This window comes from Tiliqua scincoides, chromosome 3, assembly GCF_035046505.1.
Source record: "Tiliqua scincoides isolate rTilSci1 chromosome 3, rTilSci1.hap2, whole genome shotgun sequence".
NCBI classification, from domain to species: Eukaryota; Metazoa; Chordata; class Lepidosauria; order Squamata; family Scincidae; genus Tiliqua; species Tiliqua scincoides.
The window spans coordinates 177,759,891-177,782,297 of record NC_089823.1 but is presented as its reverse complement, the minus strand read 5'-3'; the positions used below and the strand labels follow the sequence as shown (position 1 = coordinate 177,782,297).

Below are 22,407 nucleotides of genomic sequence, written 5' to 3'. Positions count from 1 at the left end.
ATAGTGTGCATCGTATCAAGAACTTTTAAAAATCTAATTAAAAATATCATCTAAAAAACATTCATGTATAGTTTATATTGGTATTAGCTAGCATTAGAAGGTTGGTGTGTTTTCAAATCCATATTCTTGCTATATTTTTATATACAGCAAGATAGCAGGAATGGCTTGTCAATGGAACTTAACAGTAATAATTTCTGTTTTAGGCAGAATATCAGAGAAAATATCAGAGAAGAAATCTGAATGAACTACAGGCTAACTTACAAAACATCAACATTTCAAACACTGAAAACCTTGGGTGCCCTTCAGGGGCAAACACTGAAAACACTTCCGTCTTGGGTGCCGCCTTGGGAGAAAGGCGGAATACAAATCCAATAAGTAAATAAATAAAACAACCGACATAAAAATATTTAATTAGACAGCAAAAGTTTAAACAATGAAACAGCAGCAACACTAACGACTAGAGGATGGTGTAGTTAGCAAAAAACATCTTAACCTTAGAGCAGTGTTTCTCAATGTTTGTCCTCCACTGTACCACTTCACACGGTCCACCTATTCAAAGTACCACATGAAGTAACTGGCAATGACATCATCACCAGTTACTTCTGGGTTGGGAGGCCAGCTGCAATAGTACAAACATGAGGCTCAGGGTGGGCAGGAGGGCTTTTTCAAGCATGGAAAAGCAGGCTTTGGAGCTCTGCCTCCTGAGCCAAACCTGCTAGCACTGCTTGCTGTGTCACATTCCTGCTTTCACTGCCAGGTGCCTGGGGTCCGGGGGTCTGGTGAGCACCACGAGACACCACCTCAAGTATCATTGGTGGTTCCTGTACCACTGGTTGACACACACTGCCTTAGAGTTGTCAACTCTGACTGAAAGTATTCCTGAAGATTTTCTTTTTCTTTTTCCAAGGTGATGGAATGGAAATTCCTGGAGGGCCTATCAAAACCTTCAAACTGCTTTCAGTACTCGCCTGGAGATTCATGCTGATTCCTGGACACTCCAGGACACTTACTCCTGGAGGATTGGCAACACTACTTCACTTTGCAGGGAGACTTAAGTAAGGGAGTAGCATACATGCTGCATTTCCTGAGGAAGATCATTCTGAAGCATGGGTGTTCCATGTACTCACTATCCATACATCTGAGAAAGAAGGTAAATGGAACAAAGCCTTATTTCTTGAGAGAAGAGGGTGAACAGGAATGTATGAGATGATGTGTTTTCTAAGGTACACATGACACAGGGTGTTTAGAGCTCCAAAACTAGGCACTAGCCTCTTGCAGGTGCCAATCCTGAGATGTGAGGGGAGCTATGGCTAGAGGAAGAGCTTTCTTGGTGGCATCCTGCAGTTGGGTGGCAGTGATGGAGGCCTCCTCAAGGTAAGGGAATGTTTGTTAGGATTGCAGCTGAAGTCTTTTTACCACTCAAGGGCAGTTACAAGTAGAACACATTTCAGCCATTAAATCTGGAAGTTAACAATGTTTGGATTACAGTGACAAGATTCCAGTCTGAGAGGAAGAGTTCCAGCCAGCTCAGTTTCAGTGAGTTTCCCAGAGTCATCTGCGAGGCCACAGTAGGACTTTAAGCAATCTTTATGTTCTTCAAGGACACCACCACCTGCAAATCAAGCAGCCAAAGCGATATTCCAGATTAAAGGCTGTCTTTGTATGACATTCGTTTCTAGATATGAAACTGAAAAGATAACATTTTGACTAGCACACGCACTGGTAAAATACTTTGAATTAAACAAGGGTGGTCACACCTTTTTACACACATTTTCTGAGCTCTCTCTGGATCTCACTAAAAATCAAAGAATAAATCACAAATAGCATTTCCTCAGATAAAGAGATTTCTATTGTTTCCATATCTAAATTTCCTCTCTGTTTTCCTTTTTTATAAAGGGAACAAGGGGAGTTTCAAAAGCAGTTTTGGTTTTTTGTCAGGGGGCATTGCTGAAGAGAAAGCTGTCAGACAATGCTTGATGCCTGTGTAGCCAAGTTCTTTGAAATCCATTCCTCTTTATGTTAGCGTCAACCCTACCTGGCAAAGCCTGGTCTGGAATTTAATGCAACAGTTTTCAACATAATGCGGGCTTGAAAGATTAAGATCAACATGTTTGCCTTCACGCGGAGTAAGTTCTTATGTACGTATTTAAAAAGACCCAGTGAAGAGACAGCATTATCTCAGACAGGTTGATGAGTGTCTCTATGGTGTCTGTTTTCTAATCAATGATATAAATTGCTTTCAGACATTTTGGTTCTCCTCACAAATCTCTCCAACGCACAGCTGCTTTTACAAATCAGGGGAATGAGTGAATCATATGTCTGGACAGGGCAGAGTTTAGTGTCTTATCTCTTCCCCAAAACATTTATAATTGGCATTGGTACAGAAATGTGTTCGTTTTGAAGCACTTAACAGACAACCCTATGCTTGCATTTTGCCAATTGGATAAAATAGGGTTGCTATTAAATCCAACACCAAAAGTAAGTACTATGAGCATAAAATGGTGGAATTTTGGTGAAGAGGCACTTTACACAATCAACAAAACGCACCCAGAGAATAACAAACAACATGCAGAAATGCAACACAATGTCTCAGAACTCTTATACAAGTTATAGATAGGTTGGCAGCAGCAAGGATTAGAGCTTCTTGGGCAGTGCCACAGTTACGGAATTCCCTCCTTTTGTGGCTGAGAACTTCACACAGTTGCAGGGTTTTGTTTTTTTCTTAGCTCCCAGCTGGGGTTACAAACATCTTTGTTCTGCCTTGCTTCGTCATTTTAGTCTCCATTAATTGATTGTGTTGCTGTTATCTTGTTGATTATGTTTTCTTTTTATTGCATTTTTATGCTTTTCATTATGATGTCAGCTGCATTGGGCACCTTGGAAACAAGGGAAAAAGATGGAATGAAAACATTTTAAAGTAATAACATATAAGATTGTATAAATCTTTCTCAACCCCTCCCCATGAAGGAATTGTTCCTACAAAACACCTTTACATTCTTTTTCATAAGTTCTCCCTATATGAGGTTACTGTGTATCATAGTGGGAATGGTAGCCTGTCTTTATATAGTGCTGGTGGCTTGCTGATGGAAGGATGGCTCTTTAAGGAATGCAAACCCCTGCCTGGGGAAATCTTGGTGGTAGATCTGCTGCTCTCTTAACTACTGAGCTATGGCATTAGGTTTACTGAAGAAGACTCTACAAACTCTTTTCTGGCAGCCTGATTGTGCTCTTGCGTGTGGGAAAGGCATACTGGATGGGTTAAGTGACATTGTCATTGTGATGACTGGGATTCTCGCATCTTGATTGGCGCCTTGCAAACATGGCTATAGTAGGTAATAATCAGGAGCAATATTGCGATTGGTGTGCAGTGATAGTGTTGGGAGGGATTCTGTGGGAGTGGTTATTTCCATTGGTAGGATTGCTGTTTTCTACTGGTATCATTTTAATATTGCTGCTGGGAGGACATCAACTCATTACACTGGTGCAGCCGCCATCTTAGCTCCCGCCACTTAACTTGGGGAAGAAAGAAGCAATGCAGATAATCTATGGTTTCAATTTTCTTTAAATTTTGGAAATTGCAAGAATTTGTGTGCTGTAATCCAATAGCTGTTGAAATGGCACAAATCCCCTTTAATTGAATACATTTGCTGAAAAGCTCACTGATGTAATGGTTTTACAAGTCATTTAACTAGAAAAGATTTTGCTCTTTAAGCCAGCTGTAACTTGCCCTGAGCATTGTATGAATTCTTCAGCAGCACGGATGGCTTTTTTTTTTTTTTTATAGTGGTTGAAAGTGAGGTTCAGTAGTTTTATTTATCAATGAAGAAAAAAACATGTTTCAGCACATTCAAGGCTGTACATCTGCCATCAAGAAAATCATTCATTTCCCATATTAAGAAAATAATCCAAATACATTGAAAATTACAAAGATGTGATCCTCAAACTCACATTTAACTGACAACATGCAACATTTCTGACAGTTTCTAAATAGGAAAGCATCCAGGTTGCAGGAAGGAACATAACATATGAACACAACATATGAACACCTGTTCATCCAAGTACCTAGGTTGCAAGTCAGTACGTATCTTTTCTCATTTCCAAAATGCTTGCTTGCTTCTTCATATTATATATTATTATGTTCTGTTTGGTTCACTTTTCAGGCAGAACACTGGTAAGAAGGTGATAATTTTGTTAGTTGGAGAACAAAGTTATGTCAGTACATAATGCTTGGACTGAAATATTTGGTTTTATACATTTGAAATATATGCTTCATACACTTAAAAAAAAATCCCAAAATGCATTATTTTATGGATTTAGAAACTTATATATACTACAAGCTGCAAACTTTAAGCGTAGTTCTTAACAATAATTGAACATAGCTGTGTTAAGGGGTAAAAAAACAAAAAAAAAACAGGTTTATGTCTTTATTACAGCAGTTCCCAAATGTTTTAGCACCAGAACCCACTTTTTAAAAGATCCTTTATCACAGCAGGTGCCAAACCATGGGCCTGATCTGACACCTGTTGGTCGTTCCCCTGGGTGAACAGAGCTTACCATCAGTTGCGTGCCTGCCATAGAGCTCCCTGGGGCAAATGTCCCAGGCACTGGCCGCCAGGACCCTGTGGAAGCCTCTCTGAGGCTCCCGACAGGGGCGGAAACTGTGGTACCTTTTTGCCAGAAGCACAGTTTATAGCGCCAGGGAACCTCACAGAGGTTTCCCCAGTGTGGGAGGAGGTTGTGCGAGGCTCCGTGAGCCTCTGGTGAGTAGGGGGGCAGATTTCAGCATGGGGAGGGGTGGCGATAGCCCAGGGACCACCTTCTGGAGAGCTTGTTGAGCTCCATGTTCATTGGATGGGAACCATTCTGGGGGCCTCGTTCCTTTTCCTGGCCTTCGATAAGAGCCAAAACATGTTCACCTCCTCACAAGTAAACACACATGGGGCTTAGTTGCACTTTCCATAGGATTCATTTTCCTTGTCAACTGGTGGAGGGAGGGTCTTCCTTCTTGTTTTCTTTTTTTTGTTGGGACCTATGTTCATTGGATCAGAACCATTCTGGTGGTGTTGTGTTCCCCTCAGCTTGCTTTCAAAGTGGACCAAGCCAAGGTTGCCTCCATGGTTGCCACATGTTGCTTTGTTTCAGTTTCCGTAGAGCTCAATACATTTGTCTTGTCAGCCATGACCATGTCAGTTTCGCAACTCACTGAAAATTGGGTTGCAACCCAGTAGTGGATCACGACCCACAGTTTGAGAACTGCTTATTGATTAGGACTAATTAAGAAAATGGCACAAGGAAGTGGGCTACCCTTTGAGTTCTTCAGGACTCTTTATCAGACTGGATGTTAAGCAAAACAATGAGATGGGAGGAACAAAGTAGGGCATAGAAGAGCCCCAAAGTGTGCAGTTTCTAAAAACAGAGCCTATACTTGTTTGCTCAGAAGTAAGATCCACTATGTTCAGTAAGGCTTACTCCTAGGCAAGTGTGTATAGGATTGCTGCCTATCAATATTAAAATGGAGTGCAGGATCAGATATAGGAGATTTCTGATTTTTCTGAACGCTACAGGGATTAAGAAATAAAAATGCTTATTCCTCCATTAAAAAGAAATACAAGAATTTAGCAAGTACCCAGCACCTCTAAGTTCCAATTAATATATGTACAACTGGTTTGAGATGTGAGGATAGGATACTTACAGCCCAATCCTAACTTGTGCTGGAGCAAGTTTCCCCTTTACCTGCTGAAACCCCATGTTGTGCTGCAGTGGCTCCAATGGGTCGACTTGGATCTCCACCACCTGACGAGGTGGTGCAGATCTGAGCAGAACAGAGCGGCCAGAGGCCACAGTGTGCTGCTGGGGAACAGGGTCAGGATCCAGCATAACGGGGTCAGGATCCTGGTTCCACCTCCCGCTCCCCACCTGCCTGCCCCCGGGAACGCCTGCTTCCCACCCTCTCCCCACCCTGAAACACCTCCTCCCCACCATCCCCACACCCCTGTGTTGGCTATGATTGGCTGACGCAAACTTACTCTGCCAGGCCTGGATCCAGTGCAGGAAGGCCAGCATGTACTGGCCTCCCCAACTCCTAAGGCGGCGCAAACATGCCTTACAACACGCTTGCACATGGCTTGTGCGAGCCTAACCCGGGGTTAGGATTGCGCCCTTAATCACAGAACTCATTAAAAATGCATATCTTTATAGCAAAGACTTTTTTTTTAAGTTTCAGTTTTCCTGGTTTGTTATATGCTGATGTACTAAAAAAAGGTAGCATTCAGAAAATTATCTGTTTTTAATACATTGTTATTACTGTGGTTGTTAAATTTTTGTGTTGTATGTCACACATACAGGTGTAGGTGCTTTGTGCTTCTAGTGAATCACATAATTTCAGAAATTATATAACATCTTGCCCACACACCACTTTGGAAAGAATTTAGACTATCACTCCTACATGCAAAATGATAGCATTGCATTTAGGTGAACTCTGTCAATTAGCTGTTGGTTAATTGTGCTATTCTAGAGGTAAAGCTTACTACTGAAGAATGTCAGCACTACTGATAACTGTCCCGAGCCCACATCTGTTAAAGCAGATTTCTGTTTTGTATTTTTTGTCTTTGCTATGGAGCTAATATACTGACTTAACTGCAAACTAAGGAGAACACAGGTTTTTCTAATGCCATTGTTAGAGCTCTTGTATAAATGGCATGATATTCATTAATGAGGCCTTTTGAAGTTACCTCTAAAGGTGTCCCGGGGAGTCAATTTTCAAGGAATTCCTAATGGAAACCACAGATATCTGAGAACGAGGCCCTCATCACCTTAACAAGGCCTGCATGAATCATTTAGAGGAGGAGGTGACATGACACATTGCAGTGTTTTTCCTTGTTAAAGCGATTGGCACCATGCGACAGGCACCTACGTGGGGCAACAATAGACGCAATCTGGTCTGCCACAGTCAGCCTGTGACACCAGATTTCTTAAGACATTCCCTGCTGATATTGGTTAGTTTAATCCCTAAAGGTTTATAAAACAGTGTCCCAGAGACCTAGAAAATGGAGGTGACAGCAGGCTGAAGCAATACATTGTCGTTGACATATGTCTTTCAGACAGCTCCTTAGTTACTAGTTCCATCTGCTAAACTTCCTAACATTTGCTATTGTCTTGCACTGGAAATCAGAGAAGTTTAACACATATCATTTTTTCCCCTCAATAAGCAAAATTATACTTAAACACACAGGTGTTCACGTAAATGGTTTCCAAAACTCTTAATTGTGAGCAGCATCTCATAATTATAGCATATTAAATGCATTCCAATTTAATTTACTGGAAAAAAAAAATTGTGTTCTCAAACCAAGGCCTGGGTTGAAGGCACATAGAAGGGAAGCACTTTGCTGAAGCTAAATAGGTCTGGTTCTGATCAGAGCCTAGGTGGGAGCCTAGGTGGGAGACCACATAAGTTCTATGATGGGATATAATGGAAAGTGGGATATAATGTAATCTGATGATGAGGTGGGATATAGTATAATAAGAAATTATTACAAAGAGTGACTAAACTACAGCTCTGGAGCCTCTTGTGATGGACACCAAAGATGAAGTAGCAACAGCACCAAAGGCATTGTGTTTTCCTATTCCAAGCCAAATAAGGCTTTTGCCATTATCAGCAACTTTTGCTATTATTGTAGGTAAGATTTCCAGAATTGCTGACATCTTTTACTTGCCATTACTGTCATATAATGGTGTATGAGCTGTCATGGGAGCTTTTCACCTGAAGAACCTCCAGGGATGCATGCGGTCTAGATTGGAACTCTTGACACTGGTTACATTACTGTCTGCCAAAATAGGGTTTTGCCATTAAAAAAAATAATGAAATCTCATACTGTTAGCTGGCCAAACCTTATCCATCTTAGCCAATAGAAACCCAGTTGATCAGACACCGTGATGGCTATCTATTTTGATTTCCCTTCCCAATAGATGAACAATTCACAGATCAGAAGAATGGAATCATGGATTTGAAATCTGTATAAGCCTGTACAAACTTCAAGAGGCCTGAATGCTGGTTCATGAACAGCTATCAGAATCAAAGCTGCTCTCTGTACTGTACAGTTTCAAAGAACCTTGGAACGAAGCAAATAATGAAAAAACATATAGGACACCTTGAGGTCACTGTGCATTTAACATTTCCACTTCATCACAGCAGTGCTGCAAAGCATCTGTGAACTATGTTGTTCGCTTGAGAGGCATTCTGCTGTCAGAACTTAGTGGTCAGAGAAAAAAAAAAAAATACTTGAGCATTTAGTCTCCACTTCCCTCATCTCAGTTCCCTCAGTTCAGTCCATCTGCTTTGCTGCTGTGAATTCCTCTTAACAGGAATTACTGTAAAAAACTGTAAGGAGCATATCACCCAGTAAAGATACCTCCAGAACTAGTTATCTGTATCTTGTCTCTCCTTGTCTAATGTGCTTTTGCCATGGTATTATTTGCCATGGTTTGGACCATCATGTTGCACCTGAAATGTTCCCCTGAAATCTTATAGAGCCAAACCATTTACACTCAACTCAGTTCTGATAAAATTGTTGCTGGGACTTTGCATCAGCCTTGAGTAAGGAGACTCTTGAAGCAGGCTTCTCTGTCCAATAAACTTGTGTGTATTGTTGCTTGGTCTGAGCGATCTCTGACAGCGACTTCCAGGGATAGATGACTTCAGAGCCACCACCTGAAGGATACGGTATGTGAAGATAATATTGGATTGCAGGGATAGTGAACCACTACAGAGAACTGTGAGGAGCCTTGGAACAATATCTATGCAGAAAATCATGAGATTTGGTGGCTGCACTATGTAAGTTTTACTCTAGTGAATTCTGCAGACAAGTTGAGCAGGTTTGAAGCATTTGTGGAGCTTCTGGTGTATGGAGATAATAGATATTGCATGAAAATCATAAAAGCTTAAGAGCTTTTTTGAGGGAGCTGCTGCTATTTTCCTGAGTTTCCTTGATCCACTTGGTTTTAAACAAGAGTAAATACCTTAGATTTTTCTTCTTGGGAAAGGAACACAAATGAGATCTTGATTATACAACTTTTTGCATGATTTGAATTTTCAGTTTCCTAGCCCGGTGGAACTCTAGAATCCTGTCCTATATCTAGCAAAATATTTGCATTTTCTGAGGTCCTGTAAGAATATTTGCTGCCACCATGCAGGTATAATAATGTATAATATGTAAATGTGTACATCAAAGCAACTGCCTTGGCAAATTTATGTAAATCTTATAGAGGACTACATCCTCCAGTATATGTATATCCACCACATCAGTATATATTTCAGAAATTCCTTAGACCAAACAACCAAATATCAGGTTAAAATGGAAGTGAGTAGGCAAAGGCCTCCTGCATAAACTGAGGAGGAGGAGCCAACAGTGGATGAACAGACATGTCTCCAGGGTCTCCTGAGAGACAGTCTGTTTTCCCCCAAAAAACTGCAGGTCTGAAGAGGATCTGAAGATCTTTATCAGGAGAGGTAAGATCTTTCCACGGTGCAGGTACCAGAGATTTTGAAAGCCCAACCGGGGGGGGGGGGCTTTCTTCTCGGAAACCTAAACGTCAGGGACAGTATTGGGGGAGGTGCAGTATCTGCAATCAAGCTGCTGGCTCCGTGCTAAGATACCATATGGAAGAAAAAGCATGAAGCGTAAAGTTTAAGTTGGAAATTTAAGATAAGTATGTGTTAATATTGTCCCCGGCTTTGATTGACTGATTTGGCTAAAAGCCCTGGATACACTGAAAGCATTAATGAGAAACTTTTTAAGGATGTTGAAAGTGCTCTTTATCTTTGTAGTGGAATAAATCCGTCATGGATTATAAATATAATTTGGTGTGTTGACTAAAATCCAGAATTACTTGTGGACATAATTTTTATTAGACTTGAGTTTTGTCTCCTTGAGACTGTTTCTTTCGTTTTGTTTTTCTCCATTAATCACACTGTTATCTGTAAGAAAAATTCAAAAAATGCCTGACTGAAAAAACATGTGTTGGAAGTAAGGAGAATAATATGCTGTGGACATCTTGTGTATTAGAGAGAAATTGCAAGATGGAGCCTGTTCCGGATATTTGGACTCAAATGATCCTCAAAAATTTGGAAAAATTGCTCACAACAAGAAGACAGCAGTTGAATTAGTCCTTGCAGATTCAAGCCAGTTTAAAGACTCTCTCTCAACAGATAGATGTGTGCAAGGAGCAATTGGAAGATGTGAAGAAAACAGAAGGAGAAAGCGGAAAAGGTGATGGTGAGGGATGAAATCATCATCAGAAGAGTGGATACAGAAATTAGAAGAGTGGAAAATCAACAGGAACTAGAGGGGACGCTGATGGAGATTGAAATAGAGAAGATGGACAGAGTAATATGGGTGCACAAAATACAAAATTTGTTGGAACAAGAAGAAAACATATCCCAGTTAATTGGAAGAATGAACATACCTTATACAAGAAAGTATGGGCTTATTGGATTCTGTTATGGAGATAAATTATTAAAGATATTACAGGAGAAAAAATGGAAAGGAAAGAAAAAGAAACCTGAGGGTTAAAGAAAATTGGAGGATTTTATTTAGTTAATAACTGGTTTAAATTTGCTTAAAAAATAAATATATACAAAATTGATATATATGAATTAGAAAAAATAGCTGAAAATGTTAGCATGTAGATGAATTGTTTTATAGGTGGTTATTATGTTAAAGAAAAAAATGTAATCAGATTGGAGAATTAGACTGGAGAATGGTAAAGAACATATTATAAGAGATTGTTGGTTTTATTATAATTTGGAAATTAGATTATTATTTGATATTAATGAGTAATTGAACTAGTTGAGATGATAAAAAGTGAATATTTAGAAAAGATATTATAGGGAATTTTTGTTTTAATATTAATGAGTAATTGAAGTAAGTTTATGTTTGATAGAAAGTGAAAATTTAGAAAATATAGTACAGGGCATTAGGGAAAATTTAGTATATATTATATAAATAGATAAACTAATAAGAGGCAGAAGTAGATGAGTAGTAGATTAGGAGATATAGTATGATTAATGAGTAATGGTATATGGTATTTAGCACTCCAAATGTATGTAACATGTTTGTATGTCTGTGGGTGTTAATTAAAAATAAATAAATAAAAAGGAGACTTGCATAAACTCATTTCTTTTGTCTCATTCGCAACATTTGGAACCACAGGGTCAGTTTCTGGCTAAGGGGTGCAGCTTTAGGGCTGTCCACTAGAGCCACTAGGACTTCTACTCAGTTTACATGCTGTTCTACACAAAACTGAACAGCTCCCCTTCTCCAGCTGAACGGATCAGGAGTGCATGAAAAAGAAGATTCCCCCCCCCCCCAAATGAATAACTTGGGTTTGACACCTGGGTTGCTTAAATTCAGTTTCCAATTCAGTTTTATCTAGTGAAGTAGGAAGCAAAGGTGTCCCCACTTCTCATGCTTGGCCCTTCTTGCCATTTTGCTGTGGCTAAATAGTGCTGCCCTCATATGACTGCTCTGCTAGGAAGGGTTCTGACATGGTAAAGGAATTCCTCAGAAATCCTAGCCTTACTGGCAGCCAAAAGAACGCTCCTTACTTGTGATCTCTTGTTGTCAGAACCAGCCTGGGGTCAATGCCATCTTTGTGTCTAGAATGGGATTTCTGCTTGATGCTAGTGAATTGATCCTACTGCAGACTGAAAGCAGCCCTCTACCTAGGATGCCTGCCATCCTTATCATGAGTTAGACTAGATACAATGCTCTTCTCTGTGGCCAAAGACTGTCTTCTTAATATGGTATACAGCAGATATGTGGCAGAAGATTCCCTCAGCAGGCTGATATATCAGCAGTTAAAACATTGAATCTAGCTGCTAGTAAGATGCCATATTGCTAGAGCTTTCTGTTGGCAGCTTTGTTGCCTTGGAATAGGTCGGACTGGAACTGTGGGAGGCTCCATCCATTGAAGGCAAACCAACACAATTCTGTTTGCATAGCCCTGCCTCTGAAGCAAGTGGAAGAATAAACCAGTTTTGAATAACCTCCAACTCTGGAGAAGCACAGAACATTCAATATTGTAAGATAACCTCCTTTTGTCCACTGAAGTAGGCCCAAGGTAAGGGTACAAACATTCCCTTACCTTGAGTAGGCCTCCATGACTATTCTCCCACTGCAGGATACTGCATACACCAACATTAGTGCTGGAAGGTCGGATAGGATTGGGCCCGAAAGCACCAAATGTTTTGGGATTACTTAAAAGCAGCTATATATTCCACAAAGAAACTTTTTATGCCTTTTCTGTGAATATTCTGTGAAGATATGTTAAAGCAAACAAGTGAACCACACTAAATAAGCATATTCACAGAAAAGGCATAAAAAGTTGGCTACCATCTTGCACTTGACTATTTGCACATAAATTCCATTTGAATCATTAGTTAAGGACTACAGCCTTGCAGTAGAGAGAACTTGTGAGATCATGGTAGTTCTGACAGAATAAAATTTGGGGCCAGTAATGTAGGCTGGAGCTGAAGCTGCACATTCAACACACTCATGTTTTAAAAATATGGCACAAAGAAGCTGCTATTGAAAATGATGTTAAGCCTCCATGCGTTTGCCAAAGGCTTAGCACAGCAAGAAAGAAGTTACAACCATAAAGTCATGCTATTCCTGAGGAAAGCCTGGACATGGGGACCTGCTTTTCTGGGATTGTAGGGGACTGCAGAATGGAGGAGATGGAAATCTCTGTTCTACAAAACACAGCACCAGTTGTGGTTGTCTGGATCTAACCGAGACTTTCTATGTTGGAAGAGAAGGTTCGCTTCCAGACTTGGCCCACTAACTTGGAGCCTCTAGCTGTCCCACCACAATCCTGGTGGGGGAGCAGCTGCTGGCACCATATGACCAACCTGATTGTTTGTGTGATCCTCCTGCAGTCCTCCAAGGCATAGGGTTAACTGCTCCTCACAGGATGAGCATTGCCTTCCTCATATGAGATAAATCTTGATTTGAATTTTATAGTACTTCACTCATATGTTAGAATGACAGGACAAGTGACCGAAGTGCACAGTGACTTTTTTATTGATGTCTGACATGCAACAACAATTGGGAAAGAACCTAAAATTTAGCTTACAATTTTATCAAGTAAAAAGTGTTAAAGATACAAATGAAAGAAAAATAGTTCATGCATTTCATCATTCTACACATACAGGTGCCACATATGCCTATAAGTTGAGACTCTATTTTGGGGGGAAAGGGGTACAAATTATCAGTCATTGCACAAGAACAAAATAACCTTCCCCTTTTGCCCCTAATACATGCTCATATATTTTGCAGATTTGCTATATGATTCTACAATGTACAGTTTTTATCGTACCAAATAAATATAATCTGAAACCATCTATGCTGAGTGAAGTGATTGCACCATTGTTATCTGGTGTGCTCCCTGGGGCATTTGGTGGGCCGCTGTGAGCTACAGGAAGCTGGACTAGATGGGCCTATGGCCTGATCCAGTGGGGCTGTTCTTATGTTTCTTATGAATTCTATATTCAGCAGATCCCCTGAATGTAGTCTCAAAGTTCAAGTCAGGGCCAACGTTTCAGACACAAATGACTCTGAAAACCATTACCAAAAAAATCAGCCAACTAAAGTGCTTTAACAATTGCATATTAAATACTGTCAGTAACTATAGCTAAATTTGGAGACTGTTAGGATGCAGAGAAATGAAGATTCAGGAATGCAACTTTTGCTTCTGCACAACCTGCTTCTTCTGCTCATGAAATTTGGCCCTTTGAATACCTGGGAAAAAAACAATTAACAGAACCTACAAGTTATTTCAGCTAGCAGTGGTCTTATAGTTTGTCAGCTGCTTTCAGAGCACAAGGAACTTAACATATGTTAAACATCTTTTGAAACACACATATCTTCAATTCTATCACTTCTACAACAGTTAGGATATTGGAGTTCAGCTTGTGGAGAAAACAGTCTACATCAGTGTTTCTCAAACTGTGGGTCAGGACCCAATAGGCGGGTTGCAAGCCAATTTCAGGTGGGTCTTCATTCATTTCAATATTTTATTTTTAATAAATTAAACTTGATGCTACCATGGTATGTGACTGCATTTGGGGAAATGTTACAGACCTGTACTTTTAACAAGCTACTATGTATATTCTTTTAACAATGATAGTAAATGGGGCTTACTCCTGGGTAAGTGTGGGTAGGATTGCAGCCTAGAATTGTGAAAAATTTTCCTGCTTGATGATGTCACTTCCAGCCATGACATCATTTCCAGTGGGTCCTGACAGATTCTCATTCTACAAAGTGGGTCCTGCTACTAAATGTGTGAGAACCACTGGTCTACATTAAAATGTTAAAATGTAAATAATATCCCAGTACCGTAGTAAATATAAGACATACACTATTTCTTTTAAGAATCTAGTTCTTAAGAGCATGGGGTAGGGGTGGGGGATGACAACTAAATATTTGAATGCTTAATGGAGAAAATGACCCCATTCATAAAACTGTCAAATACAAGGCAAGTTTTTCATAGCTGGAACATTACAACTAGCCCTTGATTTACAGCCAACGACAATAGGTATAGCTAAGTATAATCTATAGTTAATTCTACATTCATTGGTAAGTGACAATAAAGCTCAATATAAAATGCAGCAGCAAGAAGTAATATAAATATCAAACATTCTGACAACAGTAACTTTTCATTTGATTTTTATAATTTGAAAAATGATCTTCATATGCTTTATAAAAGTATTAGACATTCTGCAGTTAGGAGGTGCTGTTTCAAAAGAATTATTTTAAAGTAAGTGTGATTGCCAGTAAGCCCTTCATGCTAATTCTTCAAGCATCTGGGAGATGGACTGTATGTGGCATGAAGATTTTGAAGCACTGAAACTACTTAGTAGAAGCTATTTTACACTGAGGGTAGGTATGGAAAGCAATGTTCTAAAAAACATTCTCAAATGAATATTGTACATGATTTAAACACATAGTCTAAAGATGTTCTAATACTGGTGTGTGATCCCATCAAGGTTTACTCAGGACAGAGTGGGCTTGTACACTGTGCTCAGCCACTCTACTATCATAGGTAATCTCATCTTGACTGTAGCAGAGACTTGGTTGCTGCTCCTACAAGAATATTTTTGTAAAAGGTGCTCCTATACCTCAATGCTTGTGTATTAGATAATGACAACCTACTTGTAGTTTTGACACAAATTTCGAAGGGTTTGAAATGTATATGTGCATTTCGTTGTGCTGATTTTAGTTACTGCAAATTTTCTCAGAAACACATTCCGTTCCTGTTTTCTTCCACACAAATACTATAAACAAAAAGGTGCTTTAATTGACTTGTAGAGCAGATAGAAGAACACGGCTAGAGAGCACATAGTGCTGTCTAGTTTTTAACTGATGTTCTTATTAGTTTTGCTATGTATATCAAAAGTTCTATGGTCAAGTATGCATTTTGATCTTTCACAAGATTCTAGCAACTATATGAATTTTGAATTCTGTGGTTTATGCTGTTCTGTTTTACTTGAACTCTCATTCAAGAGGCATGATGAACTCTCATATAATGGAAGTTCAAACTAAACATCAGTGGCCTAATAACTTCAAGCATCATGAGTGGAAGTCATTAACTGCAGTACTGTGAAACATCTGCAAACTTTAAACACACAATGTTTTTGAAAACACATTCTGGTATAAACACTGAAGGTAAACATCTACTTCAAATGTAGAAGTTAACCTTAAAACACGAACAGCAGCTTAGAATGAATCCTTTGGCACTCAATACGTTCGAACAGAGTGAAAGCATGTGGACTTGATATAGATATAGATGGACATGGTCTTCTATATACCAGTAATTAAGATGTACTCATGGATTGGGATCCACCACACCACTACAGAGGTAATTGGTGGAGATTCATGGAAGCAAAACAGATCTTTGTCCACAGCACAACATTCTGAGTAATATGGCAGAGGACATTTAACAACAGAAGCATTTCCTCTGCTCATATCATTTGACAAGAACTCTGTTCTACAGCATTTAGTTAGAAGAGCATTTTGACTAAAACTCTTATATTCAATATAAACCAAATAGTTAGTATTACTCTTTATAATTCTTATAAAAGAAAAAAATCTTACTCTTCAGTTTTACTTTCTCAGAGAAGTTTTCTTCATTTGAAAAATGCATGGTAAACAAGCAAGAAAAATGCATCAAAAGAAACTCCTCCATCTTCTAAACACACCATGTGCCTAACATCTTAACCTAACACTCGACTTAGTACAATCCTAGACATGTCTACTCAGAAAGAAGCCCAACTCATTTCAATGGAACTTACTCCCAGATAAGTATTATACGACTGTAGTCTTATATAAAGTTAATTAAAATAAATAAACCTTCTGATTACTTGGTACAGTAAATAATCTTTACCCTCATAGCAGTGTTTTCCTTCAGAAATTGCATTTTGCCACTATGAAATAAGAGACATGACACACAAATGTATCCTAGACATGCTAAACCAAATACATTCAAGTCATTTAAGGAAAGGAGAATATTAGATTATCACACAGTGTCATACTTTAATAAATCATCCAACTTCCTTTAAAAAAGCAACTGCCTAGATTAGTAAAGACAAGCAAATATACAATTTGTATATTCTGTCTCAATTTAGCAAAAGAGAAGGAACAATATATATGCTGACATACAGTTTTCTGATTACTATGTCCTTATCAGAGTTCTCTCCCCTAATTCATATAGACATTTAAGCAAATGAGGTATAATTCACTACTTTGTTCTATTTTACTTAATTTTAATGTATGCTTGAACAAGTGGTATGCTGTATCATTATGCACCAAAAAGGCTCCCGTTACATTCTACAGAATTTTTAATAACTTGCTATCTCTCAGTACAAAAGCCCAAATTTCTTAAGATTCAGAAACACAAATTTAACCATTTCAAATAAATTCCATTTTAGAATCAATACTGCCAACATCCTTGTGCAAACACATGATAGGAAGCATTCTCTTTATTAAGCCTGTATTGGTGATTCCTAGCCATAAAATGCTAACAATGAAATCTCACATTATCACATTTTCCTTCATATTTAGAGCTGCAAAACACATCTGCTTGGACTTGTGCACATTCACTTTGACAGCATGCTGTAACATCAAAGAGACTGATTGAAGTGCAAAGTAAATATTCAAGTAAGTGTATGAGATCATAGTTGTAGAGCGGAGTACAAATTAGTTATAATGTTGTGTTTTTTTAAAAACCCTGCATTTAAAAGTTTAAACTAAAAGGAATGTCTTATGGCAAATGGAACTTACATTTATGTAAAATGTTATGCAACTAATATACAAACAACAGTTCTGACAATACCTGTCCATATTTGGAGTCAAACTATCTCTCAGGATGAACAAAGTGGATAACGGCAATTAAGATATCAAAACTGCAAATAAGCAGTCCTTCCTATGAAAAGAAATGTCATGGAGTGTTGCTAGTGGCTTAGCTTTTGGAAAATTTGCCAGCTCGTCGAGAAGGCTCATATGGCACTCTGAGAATACTGGGAGTTTCTTCCATTACTCTCACGAGAAGATTGTCAATATAGTCCTCAAGTTCACGAATATGGGTGTCCTTCTTCTTAAGTTGTTCTTTATGTTTCAATAATTCCTGCACGACCTCTTCATAAGTAAGATTACGGTATCCTGCAGCAGCATCAAAAGGATTTCCATCCTCAAATAAAGAGCAGTTTGTTTTAATTATAGTTATATAACTTGTAATACTTAAATTACATTTTTCCAGTATAGTATCACGAAAAGAGCATCCTCCCCCATCCCATCACTGTATCAGATTATAGTAGGTTATGCAAGATAACAGCATTTTTAAAAAATCTAAAAAAGAACAGATAAAATCACTTATGGAATTAGACAAGTTATTTATCTGGTTCAGGTAATTTGTGGCTGGATGAGTCAAACAACTTTGTGTATATACTGTAAATGCATTTTACAGTGTTCAAGATTCATTGCGGACTTGAAGCTGCAATATGCCAAATTCATCAAAAGGTGTAGCAAGTATAGCAAAATGTTTGTCTAATCAAACTCTCCCGCCCCCCTTAATGAAACACCTGACAATAATACATGAAGCATAATTCCTGTGAAACTCTGATGTTCATGGAGCTTGAGGGCAATGTTTAGTGGCTCAAAAACATCATGAATTAGTGAATAGCTTGCTGTAACAGAATCCCAAATTCTTAAGATCCATGATGGAAAGAAATGCTGAAAGAGCTCCAGGATACAGTTTCGCTAAGGATTGATACAAACCAAGGGCTTCTTCGTTACAACTGCTATGTGGAAGCTGCTCAAAATTCTTCTGCATGGCAAGCAGCCACATAAAGTTTGAGAGCTGTTCACTATGTGGATCTCCTATTGCGGTTGGATTTTCCATGGAAGTTTTCCTGGTGACTTGCTTTAGCATGCAAAATACATGGAAGCTATTACAAATGTTTGTCTTGTACGAGCAAGTACTGTTTAACTGGGATATACTGTGCTAAGAATGACAACATAGTTGACTAAACCTGTTTTTCTCTTAGCCAGTTAGCCATTACACAGGAAGAGTTGGTATAAACCACTGGTTACTATTGCTGGTTTTTCCTAAAAAGAAGTTCATCCTTAACAAGATCATTTCTGATATGTGAGCATTTACTTACACATAGTCCAAATTAGAAAGCAATCAGGGTCCCAAGAGAAGACTGCAACCATTAGAATGATTTTGCTGATTAATTCTGGCAGCACTTCAATAAGAAAGGAATGAGAAGTTGCAGCAAAATATAAATACTGAGGAATTTACTGTACACCAACTTTTCAAGCTCTCACTGTTGGTCTGTAGCAAAAGCAGGAGCAGATTGTAATTGAGATCTAAGGGAAACAGACCTCCATCTGGGACCCACAGTGCAGCATTATTAAGTGAACATTTCTCTGGAATATTTCCCACTTTCCTGGCAGAAGATGCTGCAAGGGAACCAAGTCTATATTTGAAAAGAATCCAAAACGATTAAAATGGATAATAGATGTGGTTCAAAAACATTTCTTGGTTGCTTCCCAACAGTGAGATAATTCTTCTGCAGTCTTGGTTTTTAATGAATGTATACTCTATTTTAAGATTTCATCTACATCTACCACTTTCTATATTTAAAAACAAGCTAAGTCTAACTCATACATGCACATACCAATAATACCTAGTAACTGAATCTGAATTCAGCTGAGTCCATCAACTTCCTCATTTGAAAAAAAATATCTGAGATGATGTCTGGCAATTGGAAATCTCTGCCTGATAATTGGACTGGTGGTGGTCATTTCATAAATGTAAGTCATTTTGTGTTGTTGCAAGTCACTGAACATGTGTGAATGTCTTCTTTTTTTGCCTCCTGAAGCAGTCATTCTAGGAACAGGTTTAAACAGATAGGAAAAATATAAAATATGGCAATAGAAAGATAAATTAAAATACCTAGAGCCATAGTTCTTAAACTTTTTAGCACTAGGGCTCCCTTTATAGATGACAATCTGTCAGGACCCACTGGAAGTGATGTCATTAGCTTGGGAGTGATGTTATGGCCAGAAGTGACTCATTAAACAGGAAAACTTTTAAACACGCCCCAAATCAAACCAATTAAATAAAAAAGTAAAAGTTTATAATAAGTTTAAAACTAATTTAAAATAAAAAAGAACCTTCCTAACCCTTCCAAGCAGTAGCTGATCTGTTAAAAAAAAAAATTTCCCCAAACATCCCAAAGGCTGCAATCCTATCCACAGTTACCCTGGAATAAGCCCCATTGACCATTGTTAAAAGCATATACGAGAAAATAAATAGCAGCCTGTTGAAAGTTCAAATATGTAACATTTCCCCAAGTGCAGTCACATACCATGGTAGCATCAAGTCTAATACATTAAAAATAAAATACACATTGAAATGAAAGGGGAGTCATCTGAAATTGGCTTGCGACTCACCTAGTGGGTCCCTACCCAGTTTGGGAAACACTGACTTATAGTCATCAGCAGCACTAGACAAACAGAACTGAACAATGGTTCTACAAACATCTGCTACATCCCAGTCACATCCCAAGCAATTCAGTTACTGAACAATTGATGGCTAAAAAATCATTATGCTGTTTGAAAGCTTACAGAACACACTGACTGCCACCCTATTATCTTTATCTGTTTTATGGGCCTTTAAAACTCTGATCCCCTGCTCTAGTTCAATACTAGGGAAGAGAGAGTAGAATTTCTCTTTGCTGTCTTTTTCTAGTGGCTCATCTCTGCCACTTTGCATGCCAAGCTTTGCCTACCATGGGAATGTGGAGAACAGAATTGTATAACCAAAGCATATCAAAAAACTACTGTTTGAACTGCCTTTCTTTTACAAGTCAACCTTTAGGAATGCAGCCAAGGATTTATGTAGCTTCTTAAGCCTTGTTTGTCTAATTACTCATTCTAGTCCTCCCGTGGCTGTGATACAAAAATCAGAGCACTTGGATTTAAGCAGATTTCAATGGGACTAAATATTCTATGGATCAGGCTGTTTATGTTCTTCTTCCAGACTGCTGAATGTGTGTTGTAACATTTATATTTTTAGCAAAGAAATATATTACAATTGTAACATAGAACAACACAGGAAAGAAGAACCTATTCAAACTGACCTATACTGTATACAGAATTTTAAATCTAGCAAATAAAATCTAACAAAACATAGTTATTTCTGATGAGTCATTGAACACTGATGGGTGCATTTAGTCTAGTCAGACTTTATACTTTGGGAAGGTGATGTAAATTGATGCCTTCTGTTTACACCTGAAGCCAATAATTAAGGAGAACAAACACTAATGGTTTAGGAAGCAGACATTAAATATGCAAAAATTCAAATTCACTCCCTCTGATTTCACCAATCTTTATCTACACTTTGGCATCTATCTCATCTTTAAAATGTGCAGGCGGCAAAGTTGTAATCAGGCTAATTAGAAAGGGCCAGTTAGCAAGCCAGAATAAATGCTACAAGTTCGGCACCCAATCACCTGTTTAATTTTTTGATCTCTTGATAATAACTGGATGCAGTCATGGTTTTGACTGGTTTAAATTCAGGAGATTTTATTTCTGTTAACCAGTTTTTCTCATCTTAATTCAAAAATGCCCACATCAGAGGATAACACTTTACTGATGTATCTCTTTTGGAGAAATGTTCAGAAAGTGGTATATCTCTGTCTGCATAGCTTAAAGACAACTTTATGATAATTCATACTTACTTTCTCTCAATGGTACAAAAGAGATGGTTTCAGCAATCTAAAAACTGATGCATTTGTATACAAGTACAAACACATACCCCCTAAATGTGCATGCTCTCTGTGTGTGTCTGTGTGTAAGAGAATAAAAATCTGTCAGATTTCTAACATAACAAAACAAAAAAGCTGGCAGCAGCAATCATAGCATTTTAATTATAATATATTGCACCCAGATGGTTTTCTGTGATATATCCTTAAGATGTTCATTTATGCTTAGACCATATGTACAATTTCAAGTAAAATAACCATGTGTGTATGCAAATGCTTACAGTTATTGAAACCAATAAGACTTTTGTATTTAGAATTAAATGGAAATATGATGTAAATTCTCAAATGTGTTCAAGAACTGAGGAAAAAATCTAACCCTAAAACAAATATGTCATTATTCCTTCCCAATAATACAGCTACCATATCCAAAATTAATGAAAGACAAAGAAAAGGTAAGATTTAAAATATGTAAACATGCAGAGACTGCCTTGATAACCAAATATTATTTGGGTACAAACGGATAGTCACAACTACTGAAAAAGGGAAAGATAAAATGACAACTTGGCATTCTTTGATCATCTGTTTATTGTTCTAATGAGGAACTTTGCTCTGGGAATATCATCTAAGCCACTTTCACATCTCTTGTCCTACTTGCTTCATCTCCCTTTCATTTCTTAATTAGGCTTTAAAGAGCTCTTGCTGCCCTTTCAACTGGCTACTGATCCTGTTTAAACACTGTTCATTCAGAGACAGGTGTTGGCACCACCAGAGCACAAGGCATATAAACTTAATTACCAAACACTGCATCGAAGGGAAGAAAAGAAATAATTCATTGCAGGAACATCATATAAATTACCTCAAACTACTTAAGAGTAATTTTGTAACTTCTGAATTTTTACAATACAGTAGTTGTATTTTAAACCCAGTATATAAAAATAGTGCCTTCTACTTGTATCTTGATTAAAATGAATTTGATAACTCTTCAAGTAACATATGGAAAACTCATTCCAAAAAGAGAACATGTTGCTTTATTTAAATAAAGTAATTACTATTCAAAAATTTAACACAGTTCTTGCTACCAA

The 22,407-nt window shown here is 38.2% G+C and overlaps 1 protein-coding gene across 4 annotated transcripts in view; it reads right to left on the bottom strand.

The window, feature by feature from the left end:
- Nucleotides 1–2,424: 2,424 nt before the first annotated feature.
- Nucleotides 2,425–22,407, bottom strand: part of RAB11FIP2 (RAB11 family interacting protein 2) — a 55,457-nt gene continuing 35,474 nt past the window's right edge. The window contains exon 5 of one of the 4 annotated variants that reach the window (XM_066622133.1): nucleotides 2,425–2,876. In XM_066622133.1, coding sequence (XP_066478230.1) covers nucleotides 2,829–2,876 — 48 coding nt within the window. In that variant the 3' untranslated portion in view covers nucleotides 2,425–2,828. Of the gene's footprint in view, nucleotides 2,877–13,096; nucleotides 13,797–16,155; nucleotides 17,743–22,407 lie in introns of those variants that run through there. The other 3 variants (XM_066622132.1, XM_066622131.1, XM_066622134.1) reach the window with 3 other exon arrangements.